Source organism: Cyclopterus lumpus, chromosome 21 (genome assembly GCF_009769545.1).
Source record: "Cyclopterus lumpus isolate fCycLum1 chromosome 21, fCycLum1.pri, whole genome shotgun sequence".
Lineage (NCBI taxonomy): Eukaryota > Metazoa > Chordata > Actinopteri > Perciformes > Cyclopteridae > Cyclopterus > Cyclopterus lumpus.
The window spans coordinates 3,370,242-3,396,353 of record NC_046986.1 but is presented as its reverse complement, the minus strand read 5'-3'; the positions used below and the strand labels follow the sequence as shown (position 1 = coordinate 3,396,353).

Genomic DNA, 26,112 nt, shown 5'->3' with positions numbered 1-26,112 from the left:
GGCGTCGCCCCCTGGTGGTCAGTAGAGAGAATACAGCTTTAACACGTGAAGCATAGACTTCTATACAACCAGAGGAGTCGCCCCCTGGTGGTCAGGAGAGAGAATGCAGCTTTAACACGTGAAGCATAGACTTCTATACAACCAGAGGAGTCGCCCCCTGGTGGTCAGGAGAGAGAATGCAGCTTTACCACATGAAGCATATACTTCTATACAACCAGAGGAGTCGCCCGCTGGTGGTCAGTAGAGAGAATGCAGCTTTAACACATGAAGCATATACTTCTATACAACCAGAGGAGTCGCCCGCTGGTGGTCAGTAGAGAGAATGCAGCTTTAACACATGAAGCATATACTTCTATACAACCAGAGGAGTCGCCCCCTGGTGGTCAGTAGAGAGGATGCAGCTTTAACACATGAAGCATAGACTTCTATACAACCAGAGGAGTCGCCCCCTGGTGGTCAGGAGAGAGAATGCAGCTTTAACACATGAAGCATAGACTTCTATACAACCAGAGGAGTCGCCCCCTGGTGGTCAGGAGAGAGAATGCAGCTTTAACACGTGAAGCATAGACTTCTATACAACCAGAGGAGTCGCCCCCTGGTGGTCAGGAGAGAGAATGCAGCTTTACCACATGAAGCATATACTTCTATACAACCAGAGGAGTCGCCCGCTGGTGGTCAGTAGAGAGAATGCAGCTTTAACACATGAAGCATATACTTCTATACAACCAGAGGAGTCGCCCGCTGGTGGTCAGTAGAGAGAATGCAGCTTTAACACATGAAGCATATACTTCTATACAACCAGAGGAGTCGCCCCCTGGTGGTCAGTAGAGAGGATGCAGCTTTAACACATGAAGCATAGACTTCTATACAACCAGAGGAGTCGCCCCCTGGTGGTCAGGAGAGAGAATGCAGCTTTAACACATGAAGCATAGACTTCTATACAACCAGAGGAGTCGCCCCCTGGTGGTCAGGAGAGAGAATGCAGCTTTAACACATGAAGCATAGACTTCTATACAACCAGAGGAGTCGCCCCCTGCTGGCTGAAGGGCACTTTGTCATTAGCTTAGATCGAGTAGCATAATCTCCAGGCAACTGCTTTATATCATTACCGGGTGACGTATTTATCTACCTTTTGCTTTTAAAGTGAAGCACTTTCATAATGTCAGAACTTCAGAGCCTTACACATCTGCCTTCATACTATCACACATCTGAAAAGCTTAACTCCCATAGAGACACGGACCAAAGGGGAGCGTATGACCTACTGGTTGTCTGAGAGGCACCACAACAACACAGCTAACCGCGGTGAGATCCAAGGAAAGAAAATATCTCCGAACATCAGTTCGGATTAACTGCATCCCGGCCCGGGCGCCACTTTTTTTACAATCGACACACTGAGCAAGAGGAAACAGAGTAAACACCGCAGTGTCGGTCTGTCACATTCGCACGCCAGAATCGGGAGAGAAATCTCCCCCGACCTCAAAACTATATCCCTCTACATATATGATCTGTCTGCCGCGCCGGCTGCTCTGGCGGAGGCCTCGGCGTCTGTGCTCGTAGGAGATAATTTGGTCTAATGCATTTTAAATGTTCTTGGGAGCCTGGAGCCAGGACAAGTATTAATTGCCTCTGGCATCGCTCGCATTTTTATCGACGCCGGCCGCGACGGGATAACCTTGGCGAAGATCGATTATTTATTTGTCGTAATCTGCATTAACCCGTTTAATCACAATAAAGCGAGGGGAGCTTATCTTTTTTTTTTGCCGTCGATCTTGGGAGGGGGGGGGGGGGGGGGGGGGGGGGCGGGGGGGGGGGCTCACCTTGGTTACAGGTGGTGCCCCCGTAGGCCGACTGGGAGCAGTCGCACACGTAGCCGTTGCTCTTCTCCACGCACCGCCCCCGGTTGTGGCAGAGGCTGGTGGAGCCGCTGCAGTAGCCGGGGCAACCGGAGGTCACGCCCGGCGTCATCTTGGCCCTCTCCTCCAGGTCAAAGTGCACGCCGTTGACGGTCAGAGTCCGGATGCAGCCCAGGAAGCCTCTCTGCTGGGACGCCGTTCCTCCTGTGTGTAGAGAGGGGTGAGAACAGCTGTGCTCAGATGCATCTTTGATGGTTTTATTCCCTTTAAGGCGAAACATCGACTTCATTTCCAGTCTAGCGCTTCTCTCGTTGGCACTGGAGCGCGTGAAATCGAATTATGACTAAATATAAAAACACCACTGTGAGATGCACATGGAAAACACCGAGAACAGCTGATCATTACTGCTTCGTAAGAGGTGGGAGACGGATCACATTGTCATTATGCCTCTAATTTATCCCGTAATACAACACAACAAAGGCGACCAGTTGGGTATAATTCCCCTTCACGATCCCGTGAGGGATAAGTCTCGTGGTAGATGTCGATGGAACTAACAGCAGGGGTTCCATATGTTACCAGAGGTAATATCAAGCAGGAGAAGGCGTGTCTCCTGGCATCATACATGCTCACGGTATTGCATCAGGGGGCTTTAATGGCCTTTTCTACCAGTGTGTGTGCTGCCTGCTGATGGACAAACAAAAGGTCATTTCCGTTTCCGGAGTGCGTCTTTGTTCCCAGGGTTCTGTGTTCTCCGGCTCAATATCCTCTTAATATGACAGATTGACAAGACCTTTCAAAGGGTATCATGCGGTCAGCGGTGTTTCTTACCTGGGTCAAATGTTCAATGTGTGTTTCTCCCGGGTCAATATGTTGAAGTCGGCCGCCTGCAGTTTGCAGCCGACTGATGTTACGCTCCTTGAAACATACACCCTCGGAATTGTGGCTAAGACAGTTTCCCTGAGGTTTCTCCACAGGGGTCGAGTGGATTTTTAATCATTCAAACTGCATTTCGAAATGTTGGTCTTCTTTTGTTCTTTTGCTATTAGAACTGCAAACATAGGCCCGGTCAACCTCCTACTTTGAGGACCCTGGAATGAAGGGATCTGGGAAAATAGTACCCTGGAAACAGAGGACCCTGGGAAGATAGGACCCTTGAATACAAGAACCTGGGAATATTGGACCCTTGAATAGAAGACCCTGTGAACAGAGGACCCTGGGAAGATAGGACCCTTGAATACAAGAACCTGGGAATATTGGACCCTTGAATACAAGAACCTGGGAATATTGGACCCTTGAATAGAAGACCCTGTGAACACAGGACCGTGGGAACATATGACTCTGGGACCACAGCATTCTGGGATATAGGACCCCTCGAAGCATAGGACCCTGGGATATAAGACCCTCGGCGTATATGACCTTGGGAACATAGAACCCTGGGAACAGGACTCTGAGATACTGGAGACTTGGGACTCTGGAATAAATGACCATAGGAACCTATGACCCTGGGTAACATATGACCCTGGGATACAGGACCCTGGAAACATTGGACCCTCAGAACACAAGACACACAGAACATAGGTCTCTGGTAACATAACTCTTGAATACAGGACATTAGGAACAACGGATAATGATATGACCATGGGAACATAGAAACATGGGAACATAGAAACATGGGAACATAGAAAACATATGACCCAGAGAACATATGACCCAGGGAACATATGACACAGGGAACATATGACACAGGGAACATATGACCCAGAGAACATATGACCCAGGGAACATATGACACAGGGAACATATGACCCAGGGAACATATGACCCAGAGAACATATGACCCAGAGAACATATGACCCAGAGAACATATGACCCAGAGAACATATGACCCAGGGAACATATGACCCAGAGAACATATGACACAGGGAACATATGACCCAGAGAACATATGACCCAGAGAACATATGACCCAGAGAACATATGACACAGGGAACATATGACCCAGAGAACATATGACCCAGAGAACATATGACCCAGAGAACATATGACCCAGAGAACATATGACACAGGGAACATATGACCCAGAGAACATATGACACAGGGAACATATGACACAGGGAACATATGACCCAGGGAACATAGAAACATGGGAACATAGAAACATGGGAACATAGAGACATGGGAACATAGAGACATGGGAACATAGAAACATGGGAACATAGAGACATGGGAACATAGAAACATGGGAACATAGAAACATGGGAACATAGAAACATGGGAACATAGAGACATGGGAACATAGAGACATGGGAACATAGAAACATGGGAACATAGAGACATGGGAACATAGAGACATGGGAACATAGAAACATGGGAACATAGAGACATGGGAACATAGAGACATGGGAACATAGAAACATGGGAACATAGAAACATGGGAACATAGAGACATGGGAACATAGAAACATGGGAACATAGAGACATGGGAACATAGAAACATGGGAACATAGAAACATGGGAACATAGAGACATGGGAACATAGAGACATGGGAACATAGAAACATGGGAACATAGAAACATGGGAACATAGAGACATGGGAACATAGAGACATGGGAACATAGAGACATTGGAACATAGAGACATGGGAACATAGAGACATGGGAACATAGAGACATGGGAACATAGAGACATGGGAACATAGAGACATGGGAACATAGAAACATGGGAACATAGAAACATGGGAACATAGAGACATGGGAACATAGAGACATGGGAACATAGAAACATGGGAACATAGAAACATGGGAACATAGAGACATGGGAACATAGAGACATGGGAACATAGAGACATTGGAACATAGAGACATGGGAACATAGAGACATGGGAACATAGAAACATGGGAACATAGAAACATGGGAACATAGAGACATGGGAACATAGAGACATGGGAACATAGAAACATGGGAACATAGAAACATGGGAACATAGAGACATTGGAACATAGAGACATGGGAACATAGAGACATGGGAACATAGAGACATGGGAACATAGAGACATGGGAACATAGAAACATGGGAACATAGAGACATGGGAACATAGAGACATGGGAACATAGAGACATGGGAACATAGAGACATGGGATCATAGAGACATGGGAACATAGAAACATGGGAACATAGAGACATGGGAACATAGAGACATGGGAACATAGAAACATGGGAACATAGAGACATGGGAACATAGAGACATGGGAACATAGAGACATGGGAACATAGAGACATGGGATCATAGAGACATGGGAACATAGAAACATGGGAACATAGAGACATGGGAACATAGAGACATGGGAACATAGAGACATGGGAACATAGAGACATGGGAACATAGAGACATGGGAACATAGAGACATGGGAACATAGAGACATGGGATCATAGAGACATGGGAACATAGAAACATGGGAACATAGAGACATGGGAACATAGAGACATGGGAACATAGAAACATGGGAACATAGAGACATGGGAACATAGAAACATGGGAACATAGAGACATGGGAACATAGAGACATGGGAACATAGAGACATGGGAACATATGACCCTGGGATGTATTAATGTCTTAGCTAAAATAAGCCAGAAGTGGTTGTTTGGTTACATTTAGACACATGGTGTTTTTAACTGAATATATATTGTATGTTCTTTTACAACTTTATAAAATGTTCTCTTCCAAACTACTAATCAGTTTTAAAAGCAGGGACAGTCTCAATAGGCGGCATAATCACATTGATCTTCTGAGTGAACGTCATAAAAGTCCACCTATGAACCCGTCTTGTGAAAATAATTACGTCTTCAACTAATGACAAGTTCTTCTGAGATCAACAGAGGAGCATCGCTCCCCGTTCGTCATTTCATTCCTCCGAAGAATTATTTCTGAAAGTAAATGACCCATTAAGTGCATGAACTGTGGGCCTACAGTGAAATGGAGAACATTTTTTAAATGGGGTCTGTCCCCTCCAGAGGGCTGGAGTATTATTAAAGAGACACATTAAAATGTCAGGTGGGGGGGGGGGGGTTGGAAAAATGTGAGAGGAGACAGACTGCAGCCGTGCTCCTAAAGCAATAATGAAAAAATAACAAAAAATAAAATACAGGAGTTGTTCACAGCAGCTAACAGGCCGGTTTGTATCATTTTATTTCTTTCACTGTATCGTCAGCTGAAATTCTTCTCTGCGTTTCAGCTGCGAGGAAAATGAAGAATGAGAACGCCGTCTTTCAAAGTTCACGTTTAAAAAAAGAATGAATGTCGGCAACTTTTCCTGCTCGGCGCGGCCGTGCTCAGAGAGGGTCGCCTGAAGGTCGCCTGAAGGTCGCCTCAAGGTCGGATCGGAGAGGAGGAAATTATAGCCTCAATAACTCACATTTTTTTTAAAAAGTGCATATGGCATTTGAGTTTTGTATGAAGGCATCTGGACCTTTCCTTTCCAGATGCATAAACATTCTCATTTTAACGATGTAAAAGGCGTCAATCGACTCAATCGATTTCGGTTTTAACTGACCACAGATTTCCTGTTTCGGCTCGCGCTGAGCAAGCAGCAGCGGGCCACTGTTCCCAGTCAAAGCCTCCAGTACAACCAGCAGCAACACAAACACACAATTAGCCTCCAGCTGATGACAACAGCGGAGCACTTAGCAGCTTAAGAGACGGATATTTCCCTCGGGAGCTGCAGGAGATCAGCAAACCGAGCCGAGAGGACGGCGAATATCGGACTTTCTGCGAGGCGGTGATACATCAAGGTTGTGTTTACATCTCACTGCAATTAATTTGAAACAAGGCGGTGCAGAGGAGCCCCGACAGCGAAGCCTACCCACAAACAGCTGGCTGCTGAGCCGCAGGCGGAGGTGTCCGTCAGCCGGAGCCTCCAGGAGGCGCAGCGGGAGCTGGTCGACCTGCAGCGAGGCCTCCTTCACGTTGCGCTCCGCCCTCACGTAGTGCCACTGCCTGTCATTCAGAGGGAGGTGGGACTTCACGGTCAGGACCGCTGGACCGTTTCCCACATCAAAGGAGAAAGTCACCACCGAGGGAGCTGGACAGCCGGTCGGGGGGGGGGGGGGGGGGGGTGGGGGGGGGCACACACACACACACACACACACACACGGTCAGACTGAATGTGATATTAGGTGTCTTATGCTCCTCTTTCTCTATTCTCCCTTTCTGATGCAATGCGATACAATCCTGCTGGGAAAACTTGATGACCTGAATAGATTTATGAGGGGGGGGGGGGGGGGGGGGGGGGGGGGGCTTCGGCTGACAGCTCGTCAATATTTCACAACGTCTCGGACGCTGCGCCAATACATAATGGCTCCAAATATCCCGAGAACCTACAAGACACAGCTGAGGGATGCAGAAGACCATGTACCCCCCCCCTCCACCGGATTGTTTAGTGCAATCGTAAAAAAAAAATCAAATAAAATTACAACTACGGCGTATTTCTTTTATTGGCGCTCGTGTAAACAAGTCAATCTTTTTGCATAAACATCTGATTTTATCTCCTTCTTCCTTCCAGTAAATCTAGCAGGAGATCTTCTCCTCCATCTGGCGTGTTCATGAAGGGCTTTCAGGCTTCACGACGTGGGCAGTAAGTACACGCCCCCCCCCCCCCCCCCCCCCGATGTAGTGTCATTAGGACTACATCACGCGGACCTGACAGCACGCTTCTCGGGAAAGAAATTGAACTGTCAACTACGTTACGGCTAACATTTCCCTCTGAGAACAGCAACATAAATATCGCTGACAGCTTCTTATATGTACGTCTGGCTATTCCTTCCTTCTTTTATTCAGTTGTCGGGGCATTCGGTGTGCACGTCTCTTTGGTTCTGACTCACAGCTGAGCTCCACCCTGATGAAGTCCTTGAGGCCCTGGTTCTCCAGGAACACTCCCGACGGAGCGCTCGTCTTGAAGTAGAAGGAGATGTCCGAGGCGAGCTCGGCCTGCAGGGTGGGGAAGTAGAGGTAGGAGGACTCCTGGTAGAAGGACGCCGCGTTCCACAGAGACTCTGGAAGGAAAGGAGGGATGAGAGTAAAGTGGAAGGGAGGAAGGAAGGAAGGAGGGAGGCTGCGCAAACAAGAAAACTTCCGTTTGTCTGTTTCTCATTTTATTTCTCGGCTAACGAAAAAACGCCGAAGGCCACCGGCGTTCCCAGTGCCGACTCCTGGAGTGAAACAGGAAGTGGTCACGGTCCGCCTCTACCTCCAGTTTAATTGTTTTAACCGACAGGCGACGCGAGGCGAGACGGCCTTCAGATCGAAATAATGGCGTCGGCCTTTTAATAAAGCTGCTTTGTTGGAGAACGCAGAACTTTTGTTCGATACTGCGGTACGAAAGAAACGAGCGGAATATCTTTATTAAAGAGATTCAGAGCATTAATCCATCAGCAAAACGACGATTATCTCTGTAAAGACGAAGAAAAGGAACTCTCTCTTTTAGTGCACGCTCACAAAGTCAACAAGAGAAGCTCTGAATATATTAAATGTTTCTTCTGTCAGCCGTGTTTGACGGTTATGGCCAAAAAAAACGACAACCACGATTATTTTTTCGTGATCGTCAATTGATTTTTAGAGATACGTTTTATAGCGCTTTGACATTGAAACAAAGAGCGCCGCCCGTCTGCTCTCCGTTACGCAACATAACATTCAAAACTAAGCCAAAATCGTGATTTTGGGGTAAACATATTCGATTAATTGTGAAACCCTAGTTTGACACACAATCATTTGCAATAATGACAGTTTATGTTCACACATTCACGATATAATAGCCCGAGCATATGAAAAGGACACTTTGCTGCCAGGGGGAAACATTCTCGATGTCTGGTGCATTAAACATTTGACATCTTTGAGAACAACTCTCCACTTTAGAACAACACCGCGGGGGGTCTGGACTTCATTTGACTGCAGATGAGCTACTAAAAAAAAATGTTTAAAACAAAATTCCCCTTGCCCTTTGTCCGCAGCTCACTGTGGGACACAAAGCAATAAATATCTACAACATCTTTCATGTTCCAGTGCTGCTGTCCAGCTCTGCCCATCCCCCCCCCCCCTCCTCCCTCCCCCCCCCCCCCCCCCCCCCCCCCCCCCCCCCCCCCCCCCCCCCCCCCCCCCCCCCCCCCCCCCCCCCCACCCCCCCCCCCCCCCCCCCCCCCCCCCCCCCCTCCCTTTCTGTGTCGCCCCACATTTTTTGGCACCCCTGCCTGGCTGCAGAACAGGAGTTTAGAGAATCAGATTTTTACGAGGTTGCGGTCCTCGCGTGCCAGTCGCCCGACTTGTAACGGGACAGATTAGCTTCAGTCGTCTGTCCGTGGGCGAACACGTGACCCCCCTGACCCCCCCCCCCCCTCCATCTGCAACCAAAATCCGGCACAGCAGCTCCGGCAACCGAGGTGATCACCTACTGTCTCCATAACAACGCAGCGGGCCGATGTGGTAGACGGCCCGCGAGCCCGTCCTGTTGGTGTCCCCGACCGCGATCTGGCTCACCGGCAGGTGGTCTTTGTAGGAGAGGATCCCCGTGTCATTAGCCCTGTGGCACGCACACGCACACACACACACACACACACACACACACACAAAAAGACAAACAGATAAATAGCGACACGCTGCCCTCGGGGTGTCGATGGCGTCCTGGGAGGTCCAGATAAAGGCGTCCATTCTTCTGCATTAGCGCAGTAAACACATTAAATCTGTCACAATGCAGACGAGCCGCCGCTGGAAATATGCAAACGGGGCTGAACGGCGAGCGGCTTTGCAGGAGATTAACGTGCAGTAAAACAAAGACGTTCAGAGCCTCTAATGCAGCCCCTCCCCCCCCCCCCCCCCCCCCCCCCCCCCCACACACACACACCCTTTGTTTCATTGTTTTGTTTTGTTCTTTCAGCGCTTTTAAAAAAAGTCTTATTAGATTGGCCGTGATGGGATGTACGAGCGCCAATTATTCATCCCGGAGATTCAATTGTTGAACAAATGGCGACTGAGGTCCGTGTGAGAAAAATGCCTAATGCCTAATAGATGAATTGATTAATTAATCATTGGTAGTCTTCTCTGTGGAGGGCGGTACAGTAGTTCATGAATAAACCGCAGATTGATTATGAGATGGCGCTGATGTTACATTTTCTTTTATTCATTCTTAGTTTTTTAATTCATATTAGGAACCTTGTAAAAAGTTCTCCTTTGGTGCATTTTATTAGGAACACCTAAACCCAATGAAACAGTTAGACTAAGTAGTGTAATGTAACTAAGTAGATATACTCAAGTACTACACTTAAGTACAACGTTGAGATACTTGTACTTTCCATATTCTGCTATTTTCTTTTTCTATTCAACTACAACTAGTAGATATTGTATTTTTTTAATTTTTTAATTTAAATTAATTTAGTAATACAGTGCATGGTCTAAGTGCCCAATTAAAAATTCCCGTGACGTTATGTGTAAATATGTAGATAAGGTTTAAAAAAAAGGCGAAATACTACATTAGTCTCCGTTCACGGCCCGAGGGCCCACTTTAAAGTGTAATTAATTATTAAACACTGCGGCTATAGGATACTATATACACACGGATCCAAACACATCATGAAATGTTGAACAATGTGTGTGTGTGTGTGTGTGTGTGTGTGTGTGTACCATGCGTCAGTGTCGGCATCACAGTTGCAGAAGTAGTTCATGTCCACGCAGTTCTCCTCCAGGCTGCAGGAGCACTGCTGGACTCCCGGCAGGAAGCCTCCCCAGTAGCTCCGCCTCTCGCCCTCCCAGTCCAGCCACCAGGTTAACGGACTGCCGTCTGCAACACAACACCCGACAGTCGGTGACCACGGCAACGGCCAGCGCTGGAGCTCAAGTAGGTCACGGTCACGGGTTATATTTGGAGTGAAGCGTGGTTTCGCTTCACTGGCTCTATCTCAAAATTCAAAAAAGAAAGTACACATGAAGGGCACTGGAAGATAAAAGAAAGATACAAATGAACAATGTATCGACAGATTATTGAGCTGCATTCTCTCTACTGGCCACCAGGGGGCGACTCCTCTGGTTGTATAGAAGTCTATGCTTCATGTGTTAAAGCTGCATTCTCTCTCCTGACCATCAGGGGGCGACTCCTCTGGTTGTATAGAAGTATATGCTTCATGTGCTAAAGCTGCATTCTCTCTCCTGACCACCAGGGGGCGACTCCTCTGGTTGTATAGAAGTCTATGCTTCATGTCTTAAGCTGCATTCTCTCTCCTGGCCACCAGGGGGCGACTCCTCTGGTTGTATAGAAGTCTATGCTTCATGTGTTAAAGCTGCATTCTCTCTCCTGACCACCAGGGGGCGACTCCTCTGGTTGTATAGAAGTATATGCTTCATGTGTTAAAGCTGCATTCTCTCTCCTGGCCACCAGGGGGCGACTCCTCTGGTTGTATAGAAGTCTATGCTTCATGTCTTAAAGCTCCATTCTCTCTACTGACCACCAGGGGGCGACTCCTCTGGTTGTATAGAAGTCTATGCTTCATGTGTTAAAACTGCATTCTCTCTCCTGACCACCAGGGGGCGACTTCTCTGGTTGTATAGAAGTCTATGCTTCATGTGTTAAAGCTGCATTCTCTGCATTCTCTCTCCTGACCACCAGGGGGCGACTCCTCTGGTTGTATAGAAGTCTACGCTTCATGTGTTAAAGCTGCATTCTCTCCTGACCACCAGGGGGCGACTCCTCTGGTTGTATAGAAGTCTATGCTTCATGTGTTTAAGCTGCATTCTCTCTCCTGGCCACCAGGGGGCGACTCCTCTGGTTGTATAGAAGTCTATGCTTCATGTGTTTAAGCTGCATTCTCTCTCCTGACCACCAGGGGGCGACTCCTCTGGTTATATAGAAGTCTATGCTTCATGTGTTAAAGCTGCATTCTCTCTCCTGACCACCAGGGGGCGACTCCTCTGGTTGTATAGAAGTCTATGCTTCATGTCTTAAGCTGCATTCTCTCTCCTGGCCACCAGGGGGCGACTCCTCTGGTTGTATAGAAGTCTATGCTTCATGTGTTAAAGCTGCATTCTCTCTCCTGACCACCAGGGGGCGACTCCTCTGGTTGTATAGAAGTATATGCTTCATGTGTTAAAGCTGCATTCTCTCTCCTGGCCACCAGGGGGCGACTCCTCTGGTTGTATAGAAGTCTATGCTTCATGTCTTAAAGCTCCATTCTCTCTACTGACCACCAGGGGGCGACTCCTCTGGTTGTATAGAAGTCTATGCTTCATGTGTTAAAACTGCATTCTCTCTCCTGACCACCAGGGGGCGACTTCTCTGGTTGTATAGAAGTCTATGCTTCATGTGTTAAAGCTGCATTCTCTGCATTCTCTCTCCTGACCACCAGGGGGCGACTCCTCTGGTTGTATAGAAGTCTACGCTTCATGTGTTAAAGCTGCATTCTCTCCTGACCACCAGGGGGCGACTCCTCTGGTTGTATAGAAGTCTATGCTTCATGTGTTAAAGCTGCATTCTTTCTCCTGACCACCAGGGGGCGACTCCTCTGGTTGTATAGAAGTCTATATAAATGACTCTACTTCTCTTGATTTATTCCCTCAGTAAACATTGTAAACATTAGTTTTTGGTCTCAATCTCTAGTTTCAAGTCTTCTTCAATACAGCGTGATGTTCATTTAGTAAATTATGGTCATTTAGAGTCAAACAGACCATAAATCAGGGGATACGGGGCTACAAGTTGATTGACAGTCAGTGTAACTAAAACCCTTTTACAGCGCGTTTTAAGTTCATTGTAAAGTTTTGATCGTCTAAAAATTATTTTAGATGACTCAGCGTTCCGTTTGTTTTTGCTCCACCCTAAAAATAAATAAATAAATGGCGAAGGCCCGAAATGCCAAAATCAAGGCTTTCAAAACGTCAGATCACAAACAAATGGGCGAACTTTTTATTATGTCCTTGGACGACGTAATTGTGACTCGCAACCTCCTTCAGATTAAAACGTGACTCCATTTACGAGTCGCTAGGCGACCGCATTGAGTCATCGCACCCCTCAGGTGAGCAGCCGGTCAGGTGAGCAGCCTGAGGGGTGCTCAGGCTGCTCACCTCCGACCCCCCTCGACCCCCCTCGACCCCCCTCGACCCCCCGACCCCAGCAAATAAAAGTGGGAGTGAAGGGAAGTAACAAAAGATTAGAAGATCAGAACATTTTGGCCATAAGTTGTTTTTTTAACCGCATTTATTTCCTTTTTTATTAATTTTTTTTGCAATATGCACGATTTAAATACACGCCGTGCACTCGTGGTCTCTTTTAAAAGCGTCGCCATGGACACGACGCTCAATGTATTTTGCATCTGTCGCGTCGCTTAATTGTACGTGACGGCGTCCGGTCCCCTTGACAGGTAAACAAACCTTTTTATTATTTATTTTTTTGCCGGTAATCAAAACCCCCCAAAAAATTGCTTATTTTCTCCCTCGTCGTTGTTGTTGTTGTTGTTGTTGATTCTCTGCCGGCGTTTTTTTTTTTTTTTTTTTTACGACATTAAAGCCGTAATTCATCGCCCTCCGAGGGGGTTGAAGTGGTCCGGCCTCAAATCATCCGTCACACACACACACGATGGAGATGAGGCGAGTCGGGGGGGTGGGAGGGGGGGGGGGGAGCCCATTAAGTTACGTGTCACGATACATAATCAAGTGTCACACGCTACGATGCGTTCGTCCTACCCAGCATGCATTAGAGCTGCATCGGTACGCATATGTGTGTGTGTGTGTGTGTGTGTGGACACACATGTCTAATAAAGGAAATATACACGTTGACTGCTGGATGCATCAATCTGGTTTTATTTAATCTTTTTTTAATACCCGATACCAATATTGGCTTTAAGTATCAGCCGATTCCGAGTACCGGAGGTTTAATTAATAAGCTGTATGCCTTCGCTGTGTGGAGGAGACGGGGATTATTATATAACGTTTAAGGCTTTTTGACTTCATTTGCTTTTTTACTCATTTTTTAACAAATACATACGTAGATATACATTTTCTGACTTGTTATTTATCCAGCAAATTATTTAAAAAAAAGTGTAAACTTAAATAAACAAATAAAATGTGACATCTGATATCTGCTATTGACGCGCGCCCCAGAATAAATCCTCCCATAATGCAACAGAGCTCGTTGTCAGTAAAGAAATTTGGTATCGCATCAATCAAACAAAAACAAACTCCACAAAACGGCGTCTTTATATAAATATAATAAATAACAAGACGCACGTCAACTTCTCCCTCGTCTCCGGACCCTTAACAAATATTGTATATTTAAAAAAAATAGACCAATAAGGATGTGAAACCCAGAAAGCGGACTTAAAGGGGTCCATGTTGGTATCTGGACTTCCTGGATAACAAGTCCATTATCTTCTTACGACACATGCAGGCCAATCAACCAATCAGACTGGAGGGGCTCTTAAAGAGACAGGCGCCAAAAAAACGGAGCATTTCAGACAGAAGGTATTTCAATACAGGTGTGCTCAGACTGACATTATGAGAGTAATTATGTTTTTTGAGCATGTTTTTTGAGCATGTTCTCGTAGAAAAACCCAGATACTAGTATGAATCTGAAGGTGAGCGAGTATAAAGAATGAGGGACGTCGAAGCTACGCGGCTAAACTCTCGGGCAAAATGGCCGCCTCTATAAATCCGACTGCTTTTCGAAAAAACATCTGCCGTTGTTTTCATCTCTTCCCTGTAAGTCGGCGCCACGAGTGCATTTTTTTTTTTTTTTGCCGTCCCAATAATTAATTTGAATGCTTTCCCCAAAAAAGAGAAATTAGACCTCCTGTGCGTCGGAGAAAAAAAACAACAAAAATAGCTACCGTCAAAAAAAATAAAATAAAGAATCCCGATGTGTTTCTGGCACGCAGTTAAAAAAAAACAACGAGTCGTCGGCGTCCTGTCTCCCCTTTTGATGTCTGGTGTGATAATGGACTTGTTTGTTTGTGCATGCGCGTCGCCCGGGGAACGGGGGAGGGGGATCTGGGACTTCATGAATGTTTCATGATTTAAGAGCAAATGTTTGAATGTTGGGGGGGGGGGGTGAGTTCAAGATGAATGCACACAGAAAAGAGATTAGAGAACCACCGCTCTGGTTCTTGTGAACACTGGGAGGAAGGAGAGGGGAAGCAGGAGGCACCGACGTGACAAACAAACGGGTTCTCGTCTCGTGGAGGTTCACGTTCAGGTCAGCTGGAGTCTTCGGGGAGAAGGAAGAGCAGCACCCTTATTTATTCAAAAGAAAAGACGCGGTGCGGGTGCCAATGCAGACAGGAAGCCTCGGGCACAAAAAGAAAAGGAGACAGAAGGAGGTGCAACAACGCCGCCGCTGCAGCATCCGACCGCGGGTTAAACCAGCGGTGAGGACCTCAAAACGTGTTTGTTCCTGTTAGAAAACTCACTGCGTGGGTTCATTTAGATTTGAATTTGTATTTGTGCACGTTACGTCCAGAAAGAGAGCAAAATTAATGCCACGAGAGACGTAACATAATCTGGGATTGTGACATTTTTTAACCTTTTTTTTTTGTTTTGGGGCTAAAATGTGTTAAAAAAACAAGTTGCAAACTCCTCAATTATGAGAGAGAGAGAGAGAGAGAGAGAGAGAGAGAGAGGGAGAGAGAGAGAGAGAGAGGGATGATGGGTCTTTTTTCATAATTGAAAGTGAAATAAAAATGTTTTTTTCCAACAACAACATATGTATTCAAATTCATATTGTATTCAACCACGCATTCCTATCCAATATAACATTTATATCAATGTTTATTATAAACCTCTGTGCAGCGGTTTGGTTCTGACGAGCCTTCAAACTTATTATTAAAGCTTATTATTGGCATAAAACCAACGATTTTGACCACGTGAAAAAAGCCCGCTGACCTTTGGTGTTGAAGAGGCGGGACTTCTTGCAGTTGTAAACCACTTCCTGTTGGCACTGCTCGGCGCCCGTCACCACGGAGCGCAGCTGCTCCGCCGACGCGCTGTAGTTCAACCTCGTGACGTGAGGGCTGTGGAGGGAGGAGCCACGGACCGCCACCGGGGACGGGACGTCGTGGGCCAGCACCGTCCACACCTTCTCCTCTGAGGAGGAGGAGGAGGAGGAGGAGGAGGAGGAAGAGGAGGGGGAGGAGGAGGGGGAGGAGGGGGAGGAGGAGGAGGAGGAGGAGGAGGAGGAGGAAGAGGAGGGGGAGGAGGGGGAGGAGGAGGAGGGGGAGGGGGAGGGGGAGGAGGAGGAGGAGGACGAGGAGGAGGACGAGGACGAGGAGGAGGACGAGAAGAGGAGGAGGAGGAGGGGGAGGAGGAGGAGGAGGAGGAGGAGGAGGAGAAGAAGAGGAAGAAGCAGGAGGAGGAGGAGGAGGAGTAGAAGAAGAAGAAGGAGGAGGAGGAGGAGGGGGAGGGGGAGGGGGAGAAGAAGAGGAAGAAGCAGGAGGAGGAGGAGGAGGAGGAGGAGAAGAAGAGGAAGAAGCAGGAGGAGGAGGAGGAGGAGTAGAAGAAGAAGAAGGAGGAGGAGGGGGGGGGGGGAGGGGGAGGGGGAGAAGAAGAGGAAGAAGCAGGAGGAGGACGAGGAGAAGAAGAGGAAGAAGCAGGAGGAGGAGGAGGAGTAGAAGAAGAAGAAGGAGGAGGAGAAGAAGAGGAAGAGGAAGAAGAAGAAGAGGAAGAAGCAGGAGGAGGCGGAGGAGGAGTAGAAGAAGAAGAAGGAGGAGGAGGAGGGGGAGGGGGAGAAGAAGAGGAAGAAGCAGGAGGAGGAGGAGGAGAAGAAAAGGAAGAGGAAGAAGCAGGAGGAGGAGAAGAATTGGAATCAGAACAAATCCTTGTTAATAATCTCATTCTCTGCTCACACTCGTAAAATGAGTCCAGAGTTTGTACAAAGAAATCAGACGAGCTATCCGTCCCGTTGCCCCCCCCCCCCCCCCCCCCCCCCCCCCCCCTCCTCTCCCCCCCCCCCCCAGTTTTCATTACCTGGACCCCGTGTTGACTCAGCCTCAGACTAAACTCGTCTCCACCTTCGTGATTATTCACATCAGGTTGTCGGCTTTAGAGATATTTACATTTCCTATGGATTCCTTAATTGAGGTCAAGTGGAGGCGGATCTGGTGAGACCGATTCAGGGGAAGACGGAGCACCCGATGACAGCATGGGGGGGGGGGAGAATGTGGGGGGGGGGGGGGGGATGGGGGGGGGGGGACGTCACCGCGACATTAACCTTGCGAGAGAGAGAGAAAAAAGTGTCGTCCGCGACAGCTCGGTGACGAGCCGCCGTCTCTCTTCACGGCTGTCGGGACTCGACTGGACGCGTCTCGTTGCCCCGCCGTGTCGCCGTGTCACGGGATGCGTCCGTCAAAATGTCACGTCTCCGGTGACGCCGCCGAGCACAATGTGTTCCTTCGCCATCGGAAAGATCACGCTGAATGTGTGGAGGGGGGGGGGGGGGTTTGGGGGGATTCAAGCCCTGAGACAGGCCTGCCGAAAATCACACATACTGGAAATGAATTGAAAGGTCAAGCCTGACATTCAGTCCTTGAAGCCCCGCCCCCCTCCAGGCGCCCCCCCCCCCCCCCCCCCCCCCTACCAAAATGAATCCTCTGTAGAGATTTCTGCATCTGGCCTCCCTTCCGCCCGATTGGTCGACGGCGAAAGGAAGAGCCACGAGGTTCTGGTTTACATCCCATAAACCTGCCGGCGCTACCGATGCTAGCTAGGTACATCGTGCATGTGGACATTCATGGAAAGGAAGCCCAACAGTTCTGGTGAAAGTCCTTGGCGCGCACACACACACACACACACACACACACACACACACACACACACACACACACACACACACACACACACACACACACACACACACACACAAGCAATTATCCGAATCTAATGGGCGGATTGCAGTGGAATTTATTGGACGTCATATTTCCACGTTGGACACTTTCTTTCTTTAGCAAACACCCTCATTTTTTTTTAAAAATGTCAGTCAAACATAATTTAATGGCCGCCGTGAAAATTTACTGAGCAGATCAGCGCTCCCGAAGGGATCGACCCTTTTGACTTTAATGACCCAACGGGTTTTAACAGGTTTAGACCGGCCTGGAGTCGTCACCGTCTCTCCCAGTTGATGATTGACACTTTAACGCGTCTGGTATAAAGATTATATTTACTGTACGTTCTCTGGCGCCTTCAAAGAGCTCAGGCGGAAATATACGATAAATACGAGCGTCGCCGGTTATTATTAGACAGCGAGTGGACAGCGTGGTGTGAATAATGACGGGAAGGAGGCGTCTTGTTCAGATTTCCTCACTTGGGATATAATGGAGCCCCCCCCGCCCCCCCCCCCCCCCCCCCCCCCCCCCCCCCCCCCCCCCTTCACAGGCCGAAAGGCGACAGACAGATTTACATAAATATGTGGCGTATACAGATTGATTATGGCTTCTAGAACACTTCACAATCAGCAGATGGATGTGATAGTTAGGCTTTTGAAATCATGATGAACGTCTCTTTTATTCACCTTTTTTTTTTTTTTTTGCAAAGCAGGGGTTGCGCAACGAAATGCATTTGGATGACAAGCATCGTTGTTACGCCTCTTGTTGTTGTTTTTGTTGTCTTTCTCTGGGGTTGTTTCGCCCCTTTTCTAAGTAGTTGTGAGTCTCTTTTTGCATCTCGTTCTAGTGGTTTTGTGTCTCATTGTTGTGGTTTTGTGTCTCTTTGTTGTGGTTTTGTGTCTCATTGTTGTGGTTTTGTGTCTCTTTGTTGTGGTTTTGTGTCTCTTTGTTGTGGTTTTGTGTCTCTTTCTAGTGGTTTTGTGTCTCTTTCTAGTGGTTTTGTGTCTCTTTGTTGTGGTTTTGTGTCTCTTTCTAGTGGTTTTGTGTCTCTTTGTTGTGGTTTTGAATCTCTTTCTAGTGGTTTTGTGTCTCTTTGTATTGGTTTTGTGTCTCTTTGTTGTGGTTTTGTGTCTCTTTGTTGTGGTTTTGTGTCTCTTTGTTGTGGTTTTGTGTCTCTTTGTTGTGGTTTTGTGTCTCTTTGTATTGGTTTTGTGTCTCTTTCTAGTGGTTTTGTGTCTCTTTGTTGTGGTTTTGTGTCTCTTTGTTGTGGTTTTGTGTCTCTTTGTTGTGGTTTTGTGTCTCTTTCTAGTGGTTTTGTGTCTCTTTGTTGTGGTTTTGTGTCTCTTTCTAGTGGTTTTGTGTCTCTTTGTTGTGGTTTTGTGTCTCTTTCTAGTGGTTTTGTGTCTCTTTGTTGTGGTTTTGAATCTCTTTCTAGTGGTTTTGTGTCTCTTTGTTGTGGTTTTGTGTCTCTTTGTTGTGGTTTTGTGTCTCTTTGTTGTGATTTTGTGTCTCTTTGTTGTGGTTTTGTGTCTCTTTGTTGTGGTTTTGTGTCTCTTTCTAGTGGTTTTGTGTCTCTTTGTATTGGTTTTGTGTCTCTTTGTTGTGATTTTGTGTCTCTTTGTTGTGGTTTTGTGTCTCATTGTTGTGGTTTTGTGTATCTTTGTATTGGTTTTGTGTCTCTTTGTTGTGATTTTGTGTCTCTTTGTTGTGGTTTTGTGTCTCTTTGTTGTGGTTTTGTGTCTCTTTCTAGTGGTTTTGTGTCTCTTTCTAGTGGTTTTGTGTCTCTTTGTTGTGGTTTTGTGTCTCGTTCTAGTGGTTTTGTGTCTCTTTGTTGTGATTTTGTGTCTCTTTGTATTGGTTTTGTGTCTCTTTGTTGTGGTTTTGTGTCTCTTTGTTGTGGTTTTGTGTCTCTTTGTATTGGTTTTGTGTCTCTTTGTTGTGGTTTTGAATCTCTTTCTAGTGGTTTTGTGTCTCTTTGTATTGGTTTTGTGTCTCTTTGTTGTGGTTTTGTGTCTCTTTGTTGTGGTTTTGTGTCTCTTTCTAGTGGTTTTGTGTCTCTTTCTAGTGGTTTTGTGTCTCTTTGTTGTGGTTTTGTGTCTCGTTCTAGTGGTTTTGTGTCTCTTTGTTGTGGTTTTGTGTCTCTTTGTATTGGTTTTGTGTCTCTTTGTTGTGGTTTTGTGTCTCTTTGTTGTGGTTTTGTGTCTCTTTGTATTGGTTTTGTGTCTCTTTGTTGTGATTTTGTGTCTCTTTGTTGTGGTTTTGTGTCTCTTTGTTGTGGTTTTGTGTCTCTTTCTAGTGGTTTTGTGTCTCTTTCTAGTGGTTTTGTGTCTCTTTGTTGTGGTTTTGTGTCTCGTTCTAGTGGTTTTGTGTCTCTTTCTAGTGGTTTTGTGTCTCTTTGTTGTGGTTTTGTGTCTCTTTCTAGTGGTTTTGAATCTCTTTCTAGTGGTTTTGTGTCTCTTTCTAGTGGTTTTGTGTCTCTTTGTTGTGGTTTTGAATCTCTTTCTATTGGTTTTGTGTCTCTTTCTAGTGGTTTTGTGTCTCTTTGTAGTGGTTTTGTGTCTCTTTGTTGTGGTTTTGTGTCTCTTTGTAGTGGTTTTGTGTCTCTTTCTAGCGGTTTTGTGTTTCTTTCTAGTGGTTTTGAATCTCTTTCTAGTGGTTTTGTGTCTCTTTGTTGTGGTTTTGTGTCTCTTTGTTGTGGTTTTGTGTCTCTTTGTATTGGTTTTGTGTCTCTTTGTATTGGTTTTGTGTCTCTTTGTTGTGATTTTGTGTCTCTTTGTTGTGGTTTTGTGTCTCTTTGTTGTGGTTTTGTGTCTCTTTCTAGTGGTTTTGTGTCTCTTTCTAGTGGTTTTGTGTCTCTTTGTTGTGATTTTGTGTCTCGTTCTAGTGGTTTTGTGTCTCTTTGTTGTGGTTTTGTGTCTCGTTCTAGTGGTTTTGTGTCTCTTTCTAGTGGTTTTGTGTCTCTTTGTTGTGGTTTTGTGTCTCTTTCTAGTGGTTTTGAATCTCTTTCTAGTGGTTTTGTGTCTCTTTCTAGTGGTTTTGTGTCTCTTTGTTGTGGTTTTGAATCTCTTTATATTGGTTTTGTGTCTCTTTGTAGTGGTTTTGTGTCTCTTTGTAGTGGTTTTGTGTCTCTTTGTAGCGGTTTTGTGTTTCTTTCTAGTGGTTTTGTGTTTCTTTGTAGTGGTTTTGTGTCTCTTTGTAGTGGTTTTGTGTCTCTTTGTAGCGGTTTTGTGTTTCTTTCTAGTGGTTTTGTGTTTCTTTGTAGTGGTTTTGTGTCTCTTTCTAGTGGTTTTGAATCTCTTTCTAGTGGTTTTGTGTCTCTTTGTAGTGGTTTTGTGTCTCTTTCTAGTGGTTTTGTGTCTCTTTGTAGTGGTTTTGTGTCTCTTTCTAGTGGTTTTGTGCTTCTTTGTAGTCATTGTGAGTCTCTCTGGTCGGTGCATGTCTCCTTGAGAGGCCCTGACACTTGGAGTCCCCGGGGTTCTGCCCAGTGGTCCTGCTCAGTAATCCATCCACGGGTCTGCACCAGGATTGACAGAACGCCGCTCACAGAACCGAGAACACGGGCCTCCTTAGGAAAGACTCCGACTCCCCCACAGAGACGCCCTCGGGCGCCGTAATGATTTCTCACTGGATCTCAGACCGCCGGGCGGATCGATGGCTCAATCTCCAGCGAGTGGACTCTTCACACCGAGCGTTCTGCCAGTCCTCAGAGGGACTCCAGAAAAAAGGGGGGGTGGGGCCAAAGGTGACGACGGGGTGAATTACAATGATCTCACCTGTCATGTTGCAGTACACCTGGGCGGGCCCCAGGGGACCGCTGCCATCCGGGTCGATGGAGTAGAAGCCGGAGGAGCTGCCAATCAGCTTGTAGGCCTCGCAGGACGACTCGTAGATGGCTGCAAGAAGCACAACGGGGACGGTCAGTCAGCCGAAAATACGTTAATAGGTCATTGTTTTCATCCTTACTGATTATGGGATAGCAACTACTCCTGTATGGGAACTACAGTTATATAAACGACACCTGAAGAGGCCGACGTTGGGGTGCATTTGTGTAAAATGTTGAGGATTTAAACGCGATTCATGAACCAAATGTATTTCTATCTTTGCTTATTTGGCACATAATGCAGTTTACAGTTGTAACAGTGGCAGATTTACCACTCGGTATTCATTTTAAAACAAGGGGTCCTTGATTTCAGACAAAACAAAGGCCTCCGCCTCCGTTTCTTTCTGGCTGTAATTCACCACAGCGGGGAGCAGATTTTATGGGCTTAGCTAGCTGTATAATTTGTTCTTTATGGTTCGATTGAGGCTAAAAAGACAAGAGTTGCTCTTGGATCACGGTGTGGAACCACCCCGTTTAGCTACCAGATACTTAACGAAGACATAGTTGCATCGTTTGTATTTTCAATCAATATCTTTCAATTTCAGCGCTGTATTTATAATATCTTCACCTCTTTACCTTCAGACAGCCCTTTATGAAGCCACCAGACTCCATTGACAGAAACACGAGTTCCCTGTTGCGAAACCTTTTTTTTAAATATAGCAAAACACTTTGAATAATGCAGATTTCTTTTTCCCAGAGCGACGACAGGTGCAGAAAAGGACCCGGTTCAATCTGAAGTACCCTCCACGTCGCGTTCTCTACAGCTACGAGTCTGCTAACCATCTTAAAAATGCTCAAGTTATATATGTGAGTTTGAGCTCCAGATAAAAATAAAAATGTTGATTATATGTGTTTATTTTTTTGTTTGTGTGTGCCTCTGATTCATCACGCTGCCTCTGACACGCAGAGACGAGCGGGTTCTCCTGCATACAAACAGGGAACCAGGATTCTGAGGCCGGGAGGTTCACACGCTGATGCCAACGGCAGATATCAAGGGGGGGGGGGGGGGGGGGCGTCGAGACACATGACACCCGTGAGGAGAGCTTCCTGCACGCAGAGTCGATCTGAAGTCAGCCATAAGCTATTTTAAGAAAGTGGCAACAAATAAATAAATAATAAAAAAGGAATACAATTTGAAGGAAACTATGAAAGTGAGAGAATAACAGCGACGTCTTTGAGGTCACGTCGGGTTGAAGCGATGAGCACAACGCGTAAAGATGTGTGTGTGTGAATCAAATGACACGGCTCAGTAGAGCTCGGATGTACGGTGTGTGTGTGTGTGTGTGTGTGTGTGTGTGTGTGTGAAGTGCTTACAGTTGTGACAAGTGGCTCCGGAGTATCCGGTTCCCGAGCAGTCGCAGGAGAACGAGCTCCACGTCTGAGAGCAGCGGCCGCCGTGCTCACACAGGTTGGGGAGGCACCTGAAAGGCAGAGCGGAGGGCTTACACACCACGCCTTATACCATATTAATTTGTCAGCAAAAATATAAGAAAATAAACTATATAAATGCTCGGTCTGTTTGTAATATCACAGTGTAGAAAAAATAGTCCTGCAGTCAAAAAAAGTACAAAAGTATTAGAAATATACTAAATATATTATATTATGCAGAATGGTTCATTTTAAAAGATATTACTAGAATATAACCAGTGATACATAAATGTGGAAGCATCGCCACGTTGCAAATGAAGGCCCTCGTGAATTAAGACCTGGACAACAACAACAACAACAACAACAACAACAACATTTATACATCCTTCTCATCCATAGTTGGTACTCTTTTGCTTTTTTTTTTTTTACAAATCATGGCCAGAATGCACCAAATTGCACCATAAAAAAAGAGATTTCTGGGCTCCCAGACTCCCCGACTTCTTTTCTCAATCAGTAATAAAACTTCATCATTTCTTAGTTGATTCATATTTTAAATCTGTAAAAGAACCAATGTTGTCAAATAAAAGTATAAAGTCAATATTGTCCAGTACTTGAACTCATTACATCCACCACAGTTCAACATGTAATTAATTAAAATATAAAACAGAAGCACCACATTCAAAAAAAGCTAACAAATCAGATAATTTAATACCCAGACAGCTTCTCATAATGACATTCTCCTGTTATTATGGAGCTCATGTTTTTTAGCTTCAAAGTTTTCCCATATTTTCAGAACGTTCACAACAAACAAGCTACTAGGACGACCAAAAACAACAAAAAAAAGATCACACGAAGCCCCTCAGGAATATGTATCGGGCTCCAATAACGCTGCGAAAAACTGATCTTTTATTTATCAGTTAAGAAAGACCTCCCTTTATTCTTTTGTACGCAAATTTACGAGCTCGAAAGACTAATTTGCTGTTTATTCATGTTTCATAAAAGAAAAATCCCCAGAGGACTGTGAAGTGACCTCATCTGAAGCCCCTTGTTTGTTAATAAAAAATAACGGATGGCGGCGTTTCTCTAAAAAATAAAAATAAAAGCCTCGCCGTCACCTTCAGACCGGAATGCCCGTTAACGGGATTTCACCACAATTGAGCGCGTCACGGAAATTTCAAAAACCGCACTTCTTCTTCTGATTAATCGTCGGCCCCCTTTTCCTCGAGCGCGCATCTATAATTACGTACGCTTTCATCTCCCACCTTAATAACTCTGGCGGGGGCCGCCACGCGGATAAGGTCGCGGCCGTTTGGTTTAATTACCGTCGTAGCTATCCCCCCCCCCCCCCCCCCCCCCCCCCCTTTGTGTACCGCGTGCCCTCTCGGCGTCGTGGAAATCACAGTAGCCGGCACACCCAAGTGCACACTGACCGTAAAAAAAATGGAGTCACAATGTTTAATTACGCACGCAGGAAAAAGCTATGAGATAAGCTGCGATAAAAAAGTTAATTTTCTCATACTGTGGGGGTCGTTGAGCGTGAAAAAGGGGAAAGACGACGTCGGTGCGTCAGGCGTCGCGTCGTCGCGGCGACGGATTACCGCACAGGCGGTGCAGCGGAAGACGGATAAAAAATAAAAGAGGTGTAGATAATGTCACCCGAACACACACATTCTCATTTTCGGGCTCTGCAGTCTCTTTGTTGCTGCTGTATAAACATCTCCTGCATAATGCATGGCTTGTTTCATTTTTAGGATACATCACAAAACTTTCCGTGACTGAATTTTTTATTTCACTCCAGTTTTCTCTCCGACCTAATTTCTTTTCTTGCTTTTTTTTGTTTGTTGCGTTGGCTAAAACGTCCGTCTCTGATTCGTGTCGTTATTTGACGGGCAAACGCACAATTACACGTTAATCTAAAGTCCAACATAAGCGTAAACATAGTTTTACTGCTCATGTTTATGCTTCATGTGTCAAAGCTGCATTCTCTCTCCTGACCACCAGGGGGCGACTCCTCTGGTTGTATAGAAGTCTATGCTTCATGTGTCAAAGCTGCATTCTCTCTCCTGACCACCAGGGGGCGACTCCTCTGGTTGTATAGAAGTCTATGCTTCATGTGTCAAAGCTGCATTCTCTATCCTGTCCACCAGGGGGCGACTCCTCTGGTTGTATAGAAGTCTATGCTCCATGTGTTAAAGCTGCATTCTCTCTCCTGACCACCAGGGGGCGACTCCTCTGGTTGTATAGAAGTCTATGCGTCATGTGTTAAAGCTGCATTCTCTCTCCTGACCACCAGGGGGCGACTCCTCTGGTTGTATAGAAGTCTATGCTTCATGTGTTAAAGCTGCATTCTCTCTCCTGACCACCAGGGGGCGACTCCTCTGGTTGTATAGAAGTCTATGCGTCATGTGTTAAAGCTGCATTCTCTATCCTGACCACCAGGGGGCGACTCCTCTGGTTGTATAGAAGTCTACGCTTCATGTGTTAAAGCTGCATTCTCTCTCCTGACCACCAGGGGGCGACTCCTCTGGTTGTATAGAAGTCTATGCGTCATGTGTTAAAGCTGCATTCTCTATCCTGACCACCAGGGGGCGACATTTGTGGGATGTCCACACAATCGGCTTGTAGCTCCTTCACTTCGAGCTAAACACTCAACAAAGTCACGACTGTTTGCTGTGCTGGCTCCTCATTGGTGGAACGAGCTCCCCATTGACATCAGGACAGGAAGTCTCTACAGACTAAAAACACATCTTGAATACCTTGAATAGGGAAGGTAGAGCCGTAGTAGCACTCTAGTAGCACTTAAATGTCCCTTACTGATAGCACTTTGTAGTTTAACACTTTAGTAGCACTTAAATGTCTCTTACTGATAGCACTTTGTAGTTTAACACTTTAGCAGCACTTAAATGTCTCTTACTGATAGCACTTTGTAGTTTAACACTTTAGCAGCACTTAAATGTCTCTTACTGATAGCACTTTGTAGTTTAACACTTTAGCAGCACTTAAATGTCTCTTACTGATAGCACTTTGTAGTTTAACACTTTAGCAGCACTTAAATGTCTCTTACTGATAGTACTCTGTAGTTTAACACTTTAGCAGCACTTAAATGTCTCTTACTGATAGTACTCTGTAGTTTAACACTTTAGCAGCACTTAAATGTCTCTTACTGATAG

General features: G+C 46.1%; 1 protein-coding gene across 1 annotated transcript in view; it reads right to left on the bottom strand.

Annotated features, from left to right (window-relative positions):
• cntnap5a (contactin associated protein family member 5a) overlaps positions 1-26,112 on the bottom strand; it is a 90,843-nt gene that overhangs the window by 10,514 nt on the left and 54,217 nt on the right. Inside the window, exons 11-18 of the mRNA XM_034561728.1 lie at positions 22,889-22,995; positions 21,468-21,587; positions 15,761-15,961; positions 10,523-10,679; positions 9,298-9,425; positions 7,735-7,905; positions 6,717-6,935; positions 1,818-2,057 (exon numbers count right to left, since the gene is read on the bottom strand). Of these exons, the coding sequence (XP_034417619.1) occupies positions 1,818-2,057; positions 6,717-6,935; positions 7,735-7,905; positions 9,298-9,425; positions 10,523-10,679; positions 15,761-15,961; positions 21,468-21,587; positions 22,889-22,995 (1,343 nt within the window). The remainder of the gene's footprint in view (positions 1-1,817; positions 2,058-6,716; positions 6,936-7,734; positions 7,906-9,297; positions 9,426-10,522; positions 10,680-15,760; positions 15,962-21,467; positions 21,588-22,888; positions 22,996-26,112) is intronic.